The 16890-nt window shown below is 30.2% G+C and overlaps 1 protein-coding gene across 1 annotated transcript; it reads left to right on the forward strand.

Annotated features, from left to right (window-relative positions):
* The first annotated feature begins 12195 nt into the window (after window positions 1-12195).
* Window positions 12196-15377, forward strand: LOC105123369 (cytokinin hydroxylase). The gene is made up of 5 exons (XM_011022936.1): window positions 12196-12570; window positions 12681-12907; window positions 13000-13241; window positions 13457-13835; window positions 14747-15377. Exons 1-5 carry the CDS (start codon window positions 12285-12287, stop codon window positions 15167-15169), a joined length of 1557 nt encoding a protein of 518 aa, XP_011021238.1. The 5' UTR covers window positions 12196-12284; the 3' UTR covers window positions 15170-15377.
* The last annotated feature ends 1513 nt before the right edge of the window (window positions 15378-16890 follow it).

Raw genomic sequence — 16890 nt, forward strand, 5'->3', positions numbered from 1 at the left:
AGCAATGGCTTCTCTCATTTCTTAGCCTTTACTGTTTATACCAATGCAAAGCAATGGCTGTTGTCAAGACAATCTACATCAAGGGATAAAGAAAAGAAACTTAATTGATTTTTGTGTTTGTTACTTTAGGTTTCTAGTATTAGCATTTAGGATTTTGTTGTGCTGGTGGGAAGCATGGATATGGTGGTGGCAAGGGCATATGTAAGCAATTTGCCGGCTGGCAAACTGTTGTATTGGATCATTTCTCAATTGAATTATGCAGCTCTAGTCTCAAATTTATCATCTTGTTCCAAGTTTATTTGCATTAGTGGTAGGGATTAATGACTTTGGAAATTTGCTTTATATTTTCAGTGATGGTTGCTGGGTCTTCATTAGATTCGTCAGTGCTGTTTCCTTTTGAACTCGTAGAATGATGCAACATGAGCAGATCCCATCACCAATAAGTACTCAGGCAAGAAGTGCACAACCACCCCATGAATAGGCCACGGCAAGGGTGACTCCTATCTCTCGTACCGTCGGTGTAAATTACATCCGGCAATGTGTGTGTACTAGACTGGATGAACAAGCTTGACTTGTAGAGCAACGGTCTCTACGTGCGCAGGTTGCAGTTTTGAACTTGCACCTGCCTTGAGCAAGGTAATTAGGGGAGTCCTTGGAACTTTGAAGAGACTAGATAGACTAGAAGTTAATTTTGAATGAAAAAAGAAAGAAAGCTTTGGTATTATAGATACATTTCCTAATATTATAAAATTTCTTAACTGATAAATGGAAAGATGATATATGAATTTAATATAAAGAATTAAAAAATATTTAATTGATGAATAAAAAAATCGTGAATGGTAATTAAATATTAAAGTGAGAAGTTAATTGTTCTAGTAAGAAGTAAATGATAGAAGGAAATTCAAATATTTTATCTCGGTGGTTCTTTTTATTTTATTCATTATTTATTTATTTATTCTAGAGATTTGCTATAGTTGCTAAGTACATGTGATTTTTTTTTTTATATAAATGTATAATACAAATGCAATTGTTCTATCTTAAATCTTATCAAGAAAAAAATTAAAGTTAAATTATAATAATCACATGTAGTTATTATAAGATTATGGAAACCTTCCAAAATATTATTACTATTTAAATAAAGGATCAACTAAACAATTTTTTAAAAAATAAGAAAGAGAATATTTATTAAAAATTAAATTAAATACAAAACAAAAAAAAATTCAAACCTACTTGCTTAACCTAGAAGGAAAAGCTTGTGCATGCCAAGTTTTATGTTTTTCTAAAAATGGTAGGAAGACATTTTTTTCTTGAAAATAAATTGGATGTCAAGTCGCATGCATGCACAAATTACATGTTTTCTCCTAGTACAATTTTTGGCCCGTTTGGTTACTAAAAAATTAGGGTTTGGGTTTTTGTATGTAAAAAATCTATTTTCAATTTATTTTTGTTTAAAAAAAATCCAAAAACATTTTATGAACCTAAATAAGTTAAATTTCAACCTAAAAACACCTTTTAATCACTCAAAAAAAAAAAATAAACCCAACCTAATAAAAACATTTACGAGCTTCAATCTAAATCTATTTCTACTAACATTTTTTGAGGGCAAAATTATTTTCTTTTAATTTTATCTCCATGATGAATTCATCCATAAGTTCAATTTTTTTCATAGCTAGAATGTGATTGGATAGATCCCTTCTTCTTTTTTTTTTTACAACTTTCTCTTTTATCTCTCCACATACAAAACAAAAACTTGATAAAAATAAAGTTAAAAAACAAAGCATAAAAAACTAAAAGAATAGGGATCAATATGAAAAATTAAAAATTGAGGGACAATTGAAGTTCGTTTTATATTTTTGAACAATGCTATTAAATAAAGGCCCTGCTGTTTGTTTATATTAATTGTGGTCATTGTTCATTCATTTTTTCTTTTACAATAACCTAAAATTCTATTTTATAAAACCAAATTTTCTTTTAAGGTTAGAATATTCTCTGACATCTTGCATCGTAGGAGCATGCAAGCCGAAACAAATCTCAAAACATAAAATCATACAAACATAACTTTTGGGGAACAAGTAAAATTCAATAACTAAAACAGAAAGAATTAAAAACTTGAGGGACCTAGAATAAAAAATGAGACAGTAAATAGCTGCAATGTTCTGCTGATATCCTTCAGTTTATTAGTAAATTTTAAGAGGAATACACCTTGTGTACCCTGAATTCTTGCAACTAATGCTGAAGATTTCTTGCCATGATTAAGGAATATCTTACTTATTCCCTCGTCTACAATAATGCTAATACAGACAATGCTCTGTCTCCTCAAGAAAGATGGCTTAGGTTAAATGCTTTCCTTTGTAACCAAGAAAATTCATATAGCATGAGACAATGTTTCAGGATTAATGATCTACCTAATGAAAAGAATCCCTTCAATGAAAAGCAACTATCAAAATAGCAACAATATTGGGAGTCGAAGATCAAAACATTGCGCTCGGGCCTGAACTTGTATGTTGATGATTTCCCAGTTATGAACTGTGAAAGTGAAGTGTTCGGTGAATTGTGGAGGGTTGTCATGAGATAGTGTTTATCAGAAAAGATAGAATAAAAGGAGAAGGAAAGTTAACTTATGGTACCATAAGATTTAGACACGAATATTAGGGATAATGTATAGAATGCTAAGGAAAGTAAAATTCACAGGCTCACTTGTGAGCACAGGCATTGATGTCCTGAATATTGCATTATCCTGAGAAAGAGACTTCTTATGTTTTGATTGATTTCCCAGGTTCGTCAGCGACAACTTTTTGAGGTTCATTATGGGCAAGACTTGAAAATGTTCTGCAGTCACTACAGCATAGCTAATCAGTATACATTCTAGTCAGTTGGGCTAGGCTTGATGTGAAAAAACATGGAGTTTTTTTGGTACCCAGAAGTATGAATTGTACCCGAGTTGTTCTTTTAGAGAGTGTATCAATCAAATCTCATGTTAGTGGCCGTCTTTAAGACCCATATCAGGCAAAAACCCTAAAGAAGTTTCTATCTTTACTACCATTTTTGGATTGAAAGGAACATGCCCTTCACTTTAACAAGTGCTGAATCAAATTGGGGTCAATCTAGTTCAGGCTGGGTAGTGATTCGAAAGTAGGGTTTTGCAAAAAATATGAGGTTTCTATGCTAGTTCTTGGCAATGACAAGTTGAATATGAGGTTTTTTTATGCTATATCACCAACCCCAGTTCAGCACATGTGAGATTAAAGTTTGCTGCGGGTCTCGTAAATATACTCATGTTACATCAAAAACCATAAATCTTTGCTTATCAATGCCAACCACAAGGACCAACAAATCTAAGATCTGATAAATTATTCAATGCAAATTGTTAGTGTGTTTCTTTATTCTTTTGTAATTTTTCACAATCACGCAAAACTTATTGCAGAGTCCATTAATGAAAGTGAGAGTAATTATGTATACATCAAGATCACTCAAAAATTTGTGATGAAAAATCTATATTTCAAATCCTAATTAGAAAGGTTGTCGGAAACCTTTTTTTGGTCAATATTCCACGATACATCTAAAAGAAAACATTAATTCACTATTGGTTATTGTGTTTAGTCTCACAATTCACTAAAAACGACTTTGTTTAACAAGTGCTTTTTTTTTTTTGATTAACGTGGGTGTCCGGGCCAACTTGCGCGCACCACGACTAATCCTACGGTCCACTGAACATCCTGCAAGCCCAGTGAATAGGTAAGGCACCACAGGGGTGACAGGCATACCACACAGAGAGGACTCGGTAGAAACATGAAGGGAACAACTTGCCAACCCCACTCCCACTGGGATTCGAACCTAGGCTCGAAGAAAGGCAAGCAGCCCCAACAGCCGCTGAGCCCCAACAAGTGCCTTTTTTTCATTGCTGTATTTCTTGTTCTAATTTCAGTGATGTTTGTGATACTTTATTTATTGATATTTTCTTCGATTTTTATGTTCACGAGAGCTTAAGGTTTTTGATAAAATCTCAAAATTGAATTACGAGTCAATTTGAAGCAATAAAGTTTAAATTTGTAGAATGAAAAATAATTAAAACAAAAAGTTCCACCATAGAAAAAAAAAGGTAGTGGGGCTTTTCTCAAATTTGCACAAAATAATTGAATTCTGTAAAAAAAAAATCTATATTCTATCATTTTGATCCTTTTGGTTTTATGATTTTACATTTAGATCCTAAACTTATATTTTATTTATGTTTCAATTTTTTAGTCTAATAGATGAGAGGGAAAGTCATCAAAGAAGGAGTAGTCGGGTGGCCAAATTATAACAATAAAAAATATTTAATCTTGCCATCTTAGTGTCAATTGGTTTTATTCGATAAGAGGAATGTCATTGAAATGAGTTTATTGAGGTTTTTATAATGTTTATTAACTATCTTCAGATGAAAAAAAGGTTTAAAATGGGTTTTTAGAATCCTAAAACTCGGACCCCAACTTTGTAGCTACTTCCAATAATCATCTTTACTATTAAATTATTTATCATCTATCAAGACAAACAATATGTGACACATTCACCTTGTTGAACAAGAAAAAAGAAAAGAAGGTCCACATGCACCAAAGCTTTTTTATATTAGACCAAGCATGTTGGCTCATTCAAACCTAATCATCTAACTTATTTTCATACAGCTCTATAGGTTTTTTTGAATGTTTATAGGTTAAGAACATGTTAAAAATAGGTTTTTAAAATCTAAAAACTCAAACTCAAACTTTCCAACCACCAATGACACATCATTTTACCACTATAAATGATAAGTTGTTTACTTTATTAAAAAAAATTAAGCAAGTCCATTTTATTAAACAAAAACAAATGTGGGGTGGACTTCTTTGTCTTGGTTCTAGCCCATCTACCCTCTTTTCATACAAGTATATAGTCCCTTTGTTTTTTTTTTTTTTAATTTTAATTAAAATTTATTGAAAATAGGCTAACTAAAATTATATTTAGAATATTATTCCATTAAATACAATTTATTCTTTTTTCAAATAAGATTATAGCTTTTTTTTTTATAATATCAACAATTATTTTGTTAATTATTAGATATGAATCTAATATCTTAAAAAAATTAATTTTTTCTTGAATATTAAATGAAAATAAAATTTATATTTTTTATTAATTTTTTAAAATAATTTTTTACTAATTATTATCTTATTTATTAAATTGCATACAAAATAATATTTAATATTCAATGAAAAAAATACAACAAGAATATCAATGAAAAATATTTCATTGTTCTTTAGTGATGGAAAATACAACATGAATCTTCCATCAATAATTTAAGATGGTAATGGTGACAGAATAAAAAAGACATTTTATTGGAATTTTTGTTAGAGTTAATGACATGTTAAATCATCGATAAAAATATTAACATAAATTCTGTCAATGATTTTAAAAGAAATTAAAAATTAAAAGTGGCTTTACGCAACTCATTTTCCTCATGATTTTTGGATAAAAAATCCTCTTCTTTTCTCTTTTTAGTATCTCGACAATCACCTCCACAACCTCAACAAATATGACCACTCTTTGAAGACCTAGGCTACCTTTCCTTGGTTTTCTTTTTCACTTCACCAGGTAAGCCAAATAATCCATTTGTGTTTTAACTCTTTAACATTTTAAGTTAACCTATTGAAATCTTGTTCTACCCCTCTATCTCCATCTTTAATACCTTTGATGTGATGTATCACGTATATTTTACTTTGTTAATTTTATTACATTTCAATTGTAATTTGAATAATTTCTGACTAGTATATTTTTTTGTTCATTTCTATTTTGTTTTATTGTTCGTATATGAAATTCTGTCTATCATATTGTTGTGCACTATTTATATGAATTTTCTAGTTAAATTTTTTGACGGTAAAAACTCATATGTCTATCCATCATTTAATATTATTCATTGTGAAATTTGTATGTGTCAATTTTTAGAGATACCTTTTGTTGTGGGTTTGTTGCATATGAATTTGCATTATTTATGGTTGTCATGAGTTTATTATGAGCAAACAATTGTTGCATTGGGGATCCTAATAAAAAAATAATAATTGAAATCTTTAATGAAATCGTTGACAAAATCAATATTTTATTGACAATTCTACTGCAATGTTTCTAATCATTCAGGAACTTTTAGTAAAACTTACAGAAAATATAATAATTCAATGATAAAATCACCAATAAAATATTCTATAAGAAAAATAAATAACCATAAATTTCTAATAGGAATAGATGGTAAAATCTAATTTTTAAATGTTAATATTCCATTGATAACTTCACCGGTGTTGAAAATTATTGATGGAACAAAAAACCCGGTGATTCAATTTTTAATAGTAGTATTATATCACCGTTCTTGTTGGTAATTTTCAATGCTAATAAAATCTTTCCTGTATACTGCTGGGATATTTCATTGATATTTTTTAATTTTCTGATAATGTATCCTCGAGCTCGTTTTATGTTTTTTCCCCTCTGTAAATGAAATTTACTACCTCAGACGGAGACCAAAACATTGCATGTACAAGGAGCAAACGTAACACGCATGGTTTTGCCTTGCCTCGATCAATCCATTCCATTTTTTGAAACAAAGGAAACAAAACCAGCAAGAATTCGCTGAAACAATAAAATGAATGCACTAACATGTCGCATGAGGGGTTCTTTCATTCAAAAAACTGTCTATACTTTCTCTGGTTAAACATAATCTCAACCGTACGAAGCATATATACTTTTGACACAACGCACGACTTTAACCGAATTTTGTGTTCCTTTGTGTGTGGCATAGTGCCCCCTAGCAAGGGCACTCATGCTCCTGTCTTCCCATGAGAACATGTTCTATGTTTTTGTTTAAAGGTATTTCCTTGGGACCAATGCATATGTTCATGTCCTCCCTCATCTCATCATTTTTTGACTGACTCAATCAGCAATTCGTTTCCATTTTTTCCCTCTTAAATTATATTTGAAATGTGGAAGCAATGCGCAGTTTATTCATTGCCAATTATGATTCCCTGAAACCCTTTCCGTTTTTGATGACATTTTTTAATTAATCTTTGTTTTAATTGCAATTTTATGATTTTGTACCCCTTTTAGAAAAGTTACTTTAGACCCTCATATTTTACTATAATCATGAATAAGTTTTACGCACCGACTCACCAATCCCCGCCACGAGATTAGAGAGATTACATTTTCTGTTCATGGAACATATCCAAAGATGATACGATTAATTTTGAATTCTTGAAAGGGATTCTAAGTTCCATTTGGATCATAGTTTTAGCGAGTCCAGATTAAATTTCTAAATTTGGGCGACTTTGTGTTGTTAGCTTTCGGTTAGATAATATGCATGCGTTGATTCTCGATCCACTTGGTTTACGAGCCAATCGATCTCTTTATGCGTTTTGACAGGAATGTCCAAGAAACCTCGCAGACAATTACTTCCTTTTCTTTTGTTCATGCTATCATTGACATCTTTGCTTTGCATGTGCCATGCATTACAAGAGATATTTTTCGATTGTATATAATTCTCCTCGTTAATCCTCTATTTTCTATCGTTTGTAGTGTGTGTGTGTGTGTGTATATATATATATATATGTAAGGATTTCGAGATTTTGATTTGTTGTTTACACTAATTCTCTACGTCACGATTATTGATTTGAGTTTTTCATATAATTAATTTGCATATTAATAGCGACAAACACTCTAATTAAGGTGATAAATTAATCCTGCAATGAAAGAGGTATATATATATATATATATATATATATATATATGGACTCTAAGGTGACATTTGGTTACAATTTTAGAGACGGGAACAATGAAAATAAAAATAACAAATCTTTTATGTACCTTTTATTTTAAAAATAAAATAAAAATACATTTCAAAACTGTCATTAATTAACCACGTTTTTTATTTACCAAAAACTGGACATTTCGTGTTGGGTATCCAATGAGGCCCTGCTCCTATAAACTTTCACCAATAAATAAATAAATAAATAAATAAATCAACAAAACATTTAAAAAGAGATGAAAGGGAGAGATCAGAAGGAGACGAAGGAAAATCATGCACCTCTAGAAAATAAATAAAAAAAGAAGTTTAAATTGTATATGAATTCAAAGAATTAATTATGTATGTAATGATTCATTTTAATCTGGATTGTACCGTAGTTGACTGATAAAGTGGTCAAACAACCAAATATACACAAAGTCAAAGCATCTTCCTTGCTTTTTGGACTAATTGACCACAAATGAAGGTAGCGTTTTGTTAAGTGTCCTTTGGTGGCCGAAATAAAAGGCATATGAACAGCGCAGACATTTGATTCAAAAAATACAAAAATAATTTTAGATTTAATATATGTATTTTAAAATAAAAATTACAAGAAAAATATATATTTAGAGATGATATTTTTTATTTTTAAAATATTTTTATAAAAACTTTTAATTTCAAAATTATCTAATTAAAAAATATAATTATAAAAATAATTTTTATTATAATTTTCAAAACTAACTTAGGGTTCATCTTGGATAAAATTTGGGTTACCGGTTAAGGTGACCCAAGCTAGTGTAAAAATAAAAATAATTATTATTATAATTGAAAATTAGATTCAAGATCAATATGAGATAAAACCTCGGATTAAAAATAAAAATAATTATTATTATAGTTAAAAATTAGATTCAAGATCAACATGAGACAAAACTCGGGTCATGAGTGAAATTAATTATTAAATCATGTCAATATAAAGATAAAAATAATTATTATTATAATTTTAAAACTCAATTCAAAATTTGACTCAGGTCATTTGTTGAATCAGGTCAACATAAAATAAAAATAATAATTATTAAATTTTTAAAATTTAATTTAAGAATTAACTTGGAGCAAATTTTAGGCTATAAATAATAAGAGTTAATATAAAAATAAAAATTATTATTATTATAATTTTAAATTCTAAACTAAATGCAGTTCATGGGTCAACAGTCTCGAGACCTGGCATATTTATGGTCTGTGATGAAGATACAGAAATTTAATTGGTTGAGATGGACGGCATGATCTCTCTTCGTGTTAAGGACCTTTCTGGAAATAATTTGTACATATGGATGAAGTCGATTTTTGGAGAGGTCCTAAGGATGATAACAATTTTCTATTTTAAAAAACAAAATAAAATAAAATACTTCTACGTTTTAACTCTTTTCAATTGATTAATGAGTTAATTTCAATTTGTGCCTTTGAGAAAAGAGGTTTGGGATGAATTTCGTTTTTTTTTTTTCTTTAAGTTCGAATTATGTCAATTATTTTCATGTTATACTACTAAATTATTCATATGCTCCCATGTTTTAAGAGTGATTTAATTTTAGTTAATCAATTATTCATATATAATCAATTATTTAATAATTTGACTATATTATCATGATATCATTTGTGTGTTACCATAGCCGTTGTAATTATGTTTATTTGTGTGGTTCCTACTGAGTTTGAACAAAGATAGTAATAGATCTCATACAAGTACAAAATATATACTTAACCCAAAATTTGTATAATTTTTCTATTTTTTTTCAAATTAGTATCAATTTTTTTATCTATGCTATAATCCATTATCACTTAATTCCCTTTTCAAATTATTTTCTTCATTTTAAATGTGATTCTATCTTTGTGTTTAGTAAACTTAGTATTTTAAACAAACAATTAATTTTTTTTTTATCTAAATCCATTTATTTCTAAAAAAAATAATGAAATGAGTTATTTGATGCACTTAAAATGAATATTGAAAAGGATATATCATTATATTAATAAGATGAATTCTTCTTTTCTTATAAACCCTAGGAATAGAATGACACAAAGAAGTATCTATCATTATAATATATTGGCTTTTATAATCTAATAACTCTTTGCAAGTTGTAACTTCGATTTGGTTTTTAAGCAAATAAAACGTATTAGTATAATAATTGGATATATAAGCAATATTCGAATAGTACTCAAATATATATAAGTGCTTTGCATTTTAATACTAATATAGTATAAATTGCTATTGGTTTGATACCAATAATACTAGTCGGTTTAGTATGATAATGAGTCATATATGTTCATAATTAAAAATTCAGTAAAGATTCATTTGTAATATATATCTCATAGCATATCTAATCTAGTATATAAAATATATGAAAACAAGGAGAAATCCATATACATTGTTTTACATCTCATATTCCATTTTGATATATGAAATTTAATCATGTATCAATTTGATTTAAAAATGAATCAATTCAATTTTTCGTTTTAAATTTTTAGATGTAGATATAATTTTTCTTCTTCTTTTGTTAGGGATGAAATATACCATTCTTTATATATTTCTAGCCCTATCAAATATATAGAAAATACTAAAAATATTCTCTGAAAATTATCATATCGGAAAAAATATAATACATGGTTAAATTCGGTGTGGCGTATTACTTAAAACACAATCACTACAGTAGTAATGAATTTTTTAGCATAAGATGTAGATTAGAAAGTAGATTTGCTTAAGAAAAAACAGAGGTCAATAGAGCACTAAGAAGAGCAAAAACATTTTATTGCTTGCCTTATATATAAGGAATTAGATTTACTTGTGAAAACTGTAGTCGAATTAGCACAGCTAAGGAAATAACAAAGTTCTATATTTGTTTTTAGGTTGAAAAGGTATTTTTTAATTTTTTTAATTAATTTTTTAATTTTAAATTATTTTAATATGTTAATATAAAAAATAATTAAATATTATTCTAATATATTTTTAAACAAAACAATATTTTTAAAAATAATTGCTACTATAATCTTAAACACTATCCAAATCCACCAATCCACCTTCACGTTTATTAACAAAGTTATAAATAGATAATATCGTCCTTGTCTTTAATACATAATTATTTTTTTCTGTTTAAATTGATTAGATTTTATTATTAAAGTATTCAAGTTATGTTAAATCAAGAAAGTTATTGTACAGTAAAAATATATAAAAATTAACTTTTTTAAAAATCTCATTGGTCTATTAAGTTTTTAACTGGATATTTCATTAACTAGCTAGTGGACGACTAGATCTGCCAGATTTTTTCATCTAAAAATGGTAAATAGTTAAATATACTAGTTATAAAATCCAAGACTTTCATAATTTATCTATATTATAGATTTAAATTTAATATTATCATTCATGAAAGTATAAAAAATTGAGGGTATTCTTATGTATAATAATAATAATAATAATGATAATAATAATAAGTTGTTTTGGAGTGAAAATTTTCAAACTAAATAATGAAGACTTGTTAACTATTAATTCAAATATTGAATATTATATTAATTCCTTCTTCTGTTTTTTGTGCTAAATGCATTGAGGCGCCCCCATATATTAATTCAACGATTACAATTGTGATAAAGTGATCCATTTCGTACCTTAATTAAGTAAGTATTCTGGATTAGATATATGCATAGTATTTTGTTCCTACAAGACACAGAAGAAATGAAAATAACGAGGATAAAAATATATTTGGTGGCAAAAAACTTTTAATTTCTAACTTTTTAACATAAAAAATAAAGATAGTTATGGATATAATTTCAATGTCTGATTTGAAAATTAACCTAGAATAAAGCTCATATCACATGTTAGATGAGTCAACTTTAATTTTTTTAAAGTACTAAAAAAATATTATATTGACTATTTTTTAATAAAAAATTAATAAAATTTTTATTTAAGTTTTAAATAGATTTTACCTCAGGTTAATCATGATGCAAATAAACTTAGATTTTTTACAAGATCAAACTAAATAAATCTTTCTCTTATTTTTTTAAAAACCAAACTAGTCTAGGTTATAAGTTATCTAAATCTTGAGTAATTTATTAGACCAATTCGAGTCTTATAATTATAATTATTATACTATTATTAATTTCAATATTCAATATAAATTAAAAAAAATATTTAATTATTTTTTACAAATATCCAAGTTTCACAATAATACATATTAAAGATAAAATAAACTATTTTTATATTTTATTATGTGTATTTCACAATCAACCATATAGAAATTCTAATTTACCAATTTGCCCCCCAGGAAAAAATATATATGCGCTACTTTAAAAAATTCGTCTCCCTTCGCTATGCCTATAAATTAATGTCCCTCCCCTGACAAATGCCTATAAATTAATGTCCCTCCCCTGATTAACTAGACAACTCTCCTGTCTTCGACTCCTTAATTCTTTTTCCCATTTTTGGTGTCAAATTATATTTGCTTAGTTGAGAACTTGTTTCAATCGATCACCGCCTGCAACCATGGCCATGATCGTGTTGGTGCTGACAACTCTATTAGTTATATTCCTTATTTCATTCTTTAAGATTGCATATGATACCTTATCGTGTTATTTTCTTACACCAAGACGCATCAAAAAAATCATGGAGAAGCAAGGAGTGCGTGGCCCCAAACCCCGCCCTCTTACCGGCAACATCCTAGACGTTGCCTCTTTTGTATCTCAGTCTACTTCCAAAGACATGGATCACATCACTCACGACACTGTCAATCGTCTCTTACCACATTATGTTGCTTGGTCTAAACAATACGGTATGCACATGTCTCAAAGTCGGGACGGGACTCAAACCAGAGACTTGTGTTTCATAACTTTGTTGGGTTTCTCTCCTTTCTGACAAAAGGTTTGTTTTAACTTTTTTCAGGGAAAAGGTTTATGTATTGGAATGGGGTGGAGCCAAGGCTGTGCATAACAGAGACTGAATTGATCAGAGAACTTTTAACAAAGTATAGCTCTAAAGCTGGTAAGTCATGGCTGCAAAGAGAGGGAACCAAACATTTTATCGGTCGTGGTTTGTTAATGGCTAACGGCAGTGATTGGTATCATCAACGCCATATTGCCGCGCCGGCATTCATGGGAGAAAGGCTCAAGGTTAATACAGTTCACAACATGTTTAATATTCTTGGTAATGATTCATTATAATGATGGAAGCACTGAGAGATTTGTTTTTTCTGTTTATGAAGAGCTACGCAGGGCTAATGGTGGAATGCACAAAGAAGATGCTCCAATCACTGCAAAATGCAGTAGAATCTGGCCAAACTGAGGTAGAAATTGGTGAATACATGACTAGAGTGAGTGCTGATATAATTTCAAGAACCGAATTCGACAGTAGCTATGAGAAGGGGAAGCAAATATTCCATCTCTTGACAGAATTGCAAAGTCTTTGCCATCAAGCAACTAGGCACTTGTGCCTTCCCGGAAGCCGGTAATTGTTCTTCAGAGAAGTTTATATATATTATCTGATAAAAAGTTGTGTGGGAATTTACATTACGTGGTCGGTTTTTTTCTTCTTTTGACAGATTCTTCTATCACTTTCAAGTTAGTTCTGGTTCTTTAAAATTTACTTGGGATTCCTTGTCTGCTACAAGTTGCATTAGTAGATTCATGATCATTTGACGTTAAATTTTAATCCCCTGACAGGTTCTTTCCTAGTAACTACAACAGACAAATAAAATCCAAGAAGATGGAGGTGGATAGACTACTACTGGAGATCATACAAAGCCGAAAAGATTGCGTAGAGATCGGTAGAAGTAGTTCTTATGGAAATGATTTACTGGGGATTCTTGTGAACGATATGGAGAAAAAGAGAAGTGATGGTTTTAATATAAACCTTCAGTTGATCATGGATGAATGCAAGACATTCTTCTTTGCTGGACATGAAACAACTGCTCTTTTACTGACATGGACGGTCATGCTTCTAGCCAGCAACCCTTCTTGGCAAGAAAAGGTGAGAGCCGAGGTGAATGAAGTCTGCAATGGTGAAACTCCTTCAATTGATCATCTTTCCAAATTCAATTTGGTAAGCGACGATTTACCAAGCTTTTCAATATCCATTCCATTTTCTCTAAAAAGTACAAAACAGCGGGCGTGGTGGCAAGTAAATCCAGGGTGCGAGGCTAATTATATCGAAACCCAACACAATGGGTCCAAAAAAAATACTTATTTTTCTGTTTTATTAGTAGGAAACCCATTGATCTAATCTTCGTGAAGAATTCAATTGTAAATTGAGTCATGAGCTGTTAATACTCGTAGATATGGAAATTGTCCTGTCTCCTGATAGGATGGCTGTCATTCTTAACCTTACAAAAACTTTTAACTAAAAGTTGTACAAACCAAATCCTACTCGTAGCAGTAAAATTATCGATGACTAACTTCCTCAGATAAGCTAAGGGATTTTGATTTTAAATATTTCTCATTTCTTTTAAAGGAAGCAAATCTTTTCTGCGTTCAGGAGAATAGACAAAATGGTTTTGTACTGCTGTGCTTTTAGCTGGTGGCACTCAAATACGTAAGACAATGACCAGTCTAGGTTCATTTTGAAAGAAAATTAAATGGCCCTCTAACTTAAACAAGGCCTTGGAGTTCATGGTTCACCACTTCAGAATTTGTTCTTCTCTGCTTAGATAGCTTGAAGGCATATTTTAATGGAAGAAGCTAAATATTGATTAATCTTATTAACGGCCTAGATGCCTACTAGTTATGAATAATATATTGGAATCATCCAGAGAGAGTCAAAAAGGAATTTGGTATTGTTTAGATTCAAGTATCCACTCATATGGGAATGGTCAACAAAGGCTCTATAGTGGCATGTAAAGTGTTGTATCTTCACTGAAAGCGAAAAATCACCTGCTTTCCAAAAAATTTCGGCCTCAAAATATTTCTTCATGGTCAACTAATAACTTGTACATGAACTTTTTGGCATTTTTGCAGTTAAACATGGTTATAAATGAGTCTCTAAGGCTCTATCCACCGGCCACTTTGCTACCTCGAATGGCCTTCGAAGATATTAAGCTAGGTGATCTTCATATTCCAAAGGGGCTACAAATATGGATTCCGGTTCTAGCAATTCACCATAGCCAAGAAATATGGGGAAAAGATGCAAATGAGTTCAATCCTGACAGATTTGCCTCCAAGCCATTTGCTCCTGGACGGCATTTCATCCCTTTTGCCACCGGGCCGCGGAACTGTATAGGCCAGTCTTTTGCTATGATGGAAGCTAAAATCATATTAGCCATGTTGATTTCCCGGTTTAGCTTCCATATTTCTGATAGCTATCGCCATGCTCCTGTTGTTGTCCTTACAATAAAACCAAAATATGGAGTTCAAGTTTATTTGAAGCCCTTGAATTCGTGAAAACGATCGATTTTGAAAAGCCAGAATTCTTTAGGTCTAGATGCGACGAGGGAGTTTATATATGAAGATTGAGCTCTTATAATTATAGTATAGTCAAGAGAAAGATAGAGATCAAATTAGTAAAGTTTGTACTCTAATTTTGTAAACAAGTAAGGTGATATATATATTTTCCTATGAATAATATTAATAAAAAAAAACATAGTGAAAATTAATACAAGTTCTGTGTTCATAAGCCTGAACAGATGCTCATACGAAGTGCTAAAAGTGTAGAGGGAAAGGGGCTTCTTCTTCAGCAATTGATGCTTATATGCTCGTGATTATAGCTTGATTCTTCCCTTCTTTTCTCTCCAATTAGACTTTGATTAACTTAACTAAGTGCTCCAACTTTCGACACTGATAAAACAAAGAAACTGGAGCCTTGTGGCCCTTAAAAAGGATGCATCCTTGGCTTTCTGATCAGCCACTCTCCGTATTCCTACACCAATCTGTTATTCTGCTCCTTCCACTACCCATTTTCTCCAATTATTTTTGCTTCAGCTTTTTACCTTTTCTTTTCTTTTCTTTCGCTGTCTATTTCACTTTACACGAAAAATTCCTATACCTATCGCACGAATACATTATAGAATGTTATGCAGTTCATATTTCTTTTGGAGTAAGCATATCTTTACGTCAGTCAGTTTTGATCGACATTAAACCCCCTTTTTATTTTTTAATCGGTCGCAATCATGTGTTACGTAAACTTGGCTAGCAAAAGATTGCAGACCATAATTAAGGTAAGATTTTGGAAGAATGTTTGTAGTTACCATAAGAGACTGGAGTAGAACTCAGAGAAAATTAATATGATAATTTTTCGTTATGTTTTATCTTAAATCTTCAATTTTTTTCTCTCAGTTAATTTTTTTATTTTTCAATATATTCTTCTAGTATATATCTTCATGCAAATTGATAGAAAATATATATAAATATGAGAAGAGTCCTAATTTATGAAGAAAAAAAGTGAAATTGCGTTAAAATTCATTTTTATGGTTTTTTTAATAAATAAATTAGGGTACGTTTTTGTTGTGTGTGGTCCCACACCATGTGATGGTGGGACCACCACATTAATTTTCATGTGATGGCTATCTCTTGGTATTAATATTAATATGGTTCGGGTACTGTAGCGGCAGAATTGAAAAACAGAAGAGAGGAGAAAAAAGCCGAGAGAGAAGGAAAGAAAAGAAGCAGCAGAGCAGCCTGTGCTCTTTCTTTGATTTCTAGCTCGTTCATTGTTGGATCGAGTTGAGATTTTGACACCAGTATCTAGACACGCGAATCTTCATTCTGAACGGTTGGATCGAAGATTGGTGGTGTGAAAGCTGACTGTTTTGATAGAAAATAGGGTTGTTAGTATTGTAAGTTTTTCTCAAATAATTCTCCTTTAATCTTGTTGTAATCCGAGAATAAGTTGTTCTTGATGATATATATGTTATATCCCTTAGTTGAATCTAAGGAAGAATGATTGTGAACCCATTATTTGTTGATAATGAAAGTTTTTAGATGGACCACGGTCCCGTGATTTTTCCCGCATTGGGTTTTCCACGTTAAAAATCTTGGTGTTGATTTTGTGATTATTTGCATTATTTTTCATCATTGTTTGATTCTATTTTACTGCACAAAGAGGGAAAGAATTGGGACTTGTGAATTGTAATTGTATTCCGCTGAATTGATCCGGATAAATTGGT

This window comes from Populus euphratica, unplaced genomic scaffold (assembly GCF_000495115.2).
Source record: "Populus euphratica unplaced genomic scaffold, PopEup_1.0 scaffold10.1, whole genome shotgun sequence".
Taxonomy (NCBI): Eukaryota; Viridiplantae; Streptophyta; class Magnoliopsida; order Malpighiales; family Salicaceae; genus Populus; species Populus euphratica.

Bases quoted from the DNA above. Each gene is read 5' to 3' on its own strand.
- LOC105123369 (XM_011022936.1), top strand. From the start codon at position 12,285: ATGGCCATGATCGTGTTGGTGCTGACAACTCTATTAGTTATATTCCTT. The intron at 12,571-12,680 runs GTATGCACATGT...AACTTTTTTCAG, and splicing joins TGCTTGGTCTAAACAATACG to GGAAAAGGTTTATGTATTGG. The intron at 13,242-13,456 runs GTAATTGTTCTT...ATCCCCTGACAG, and splicing joins TTGTGCCTTCCCGGAAGCCG to GTTCTTTCCTAGTAACTACA.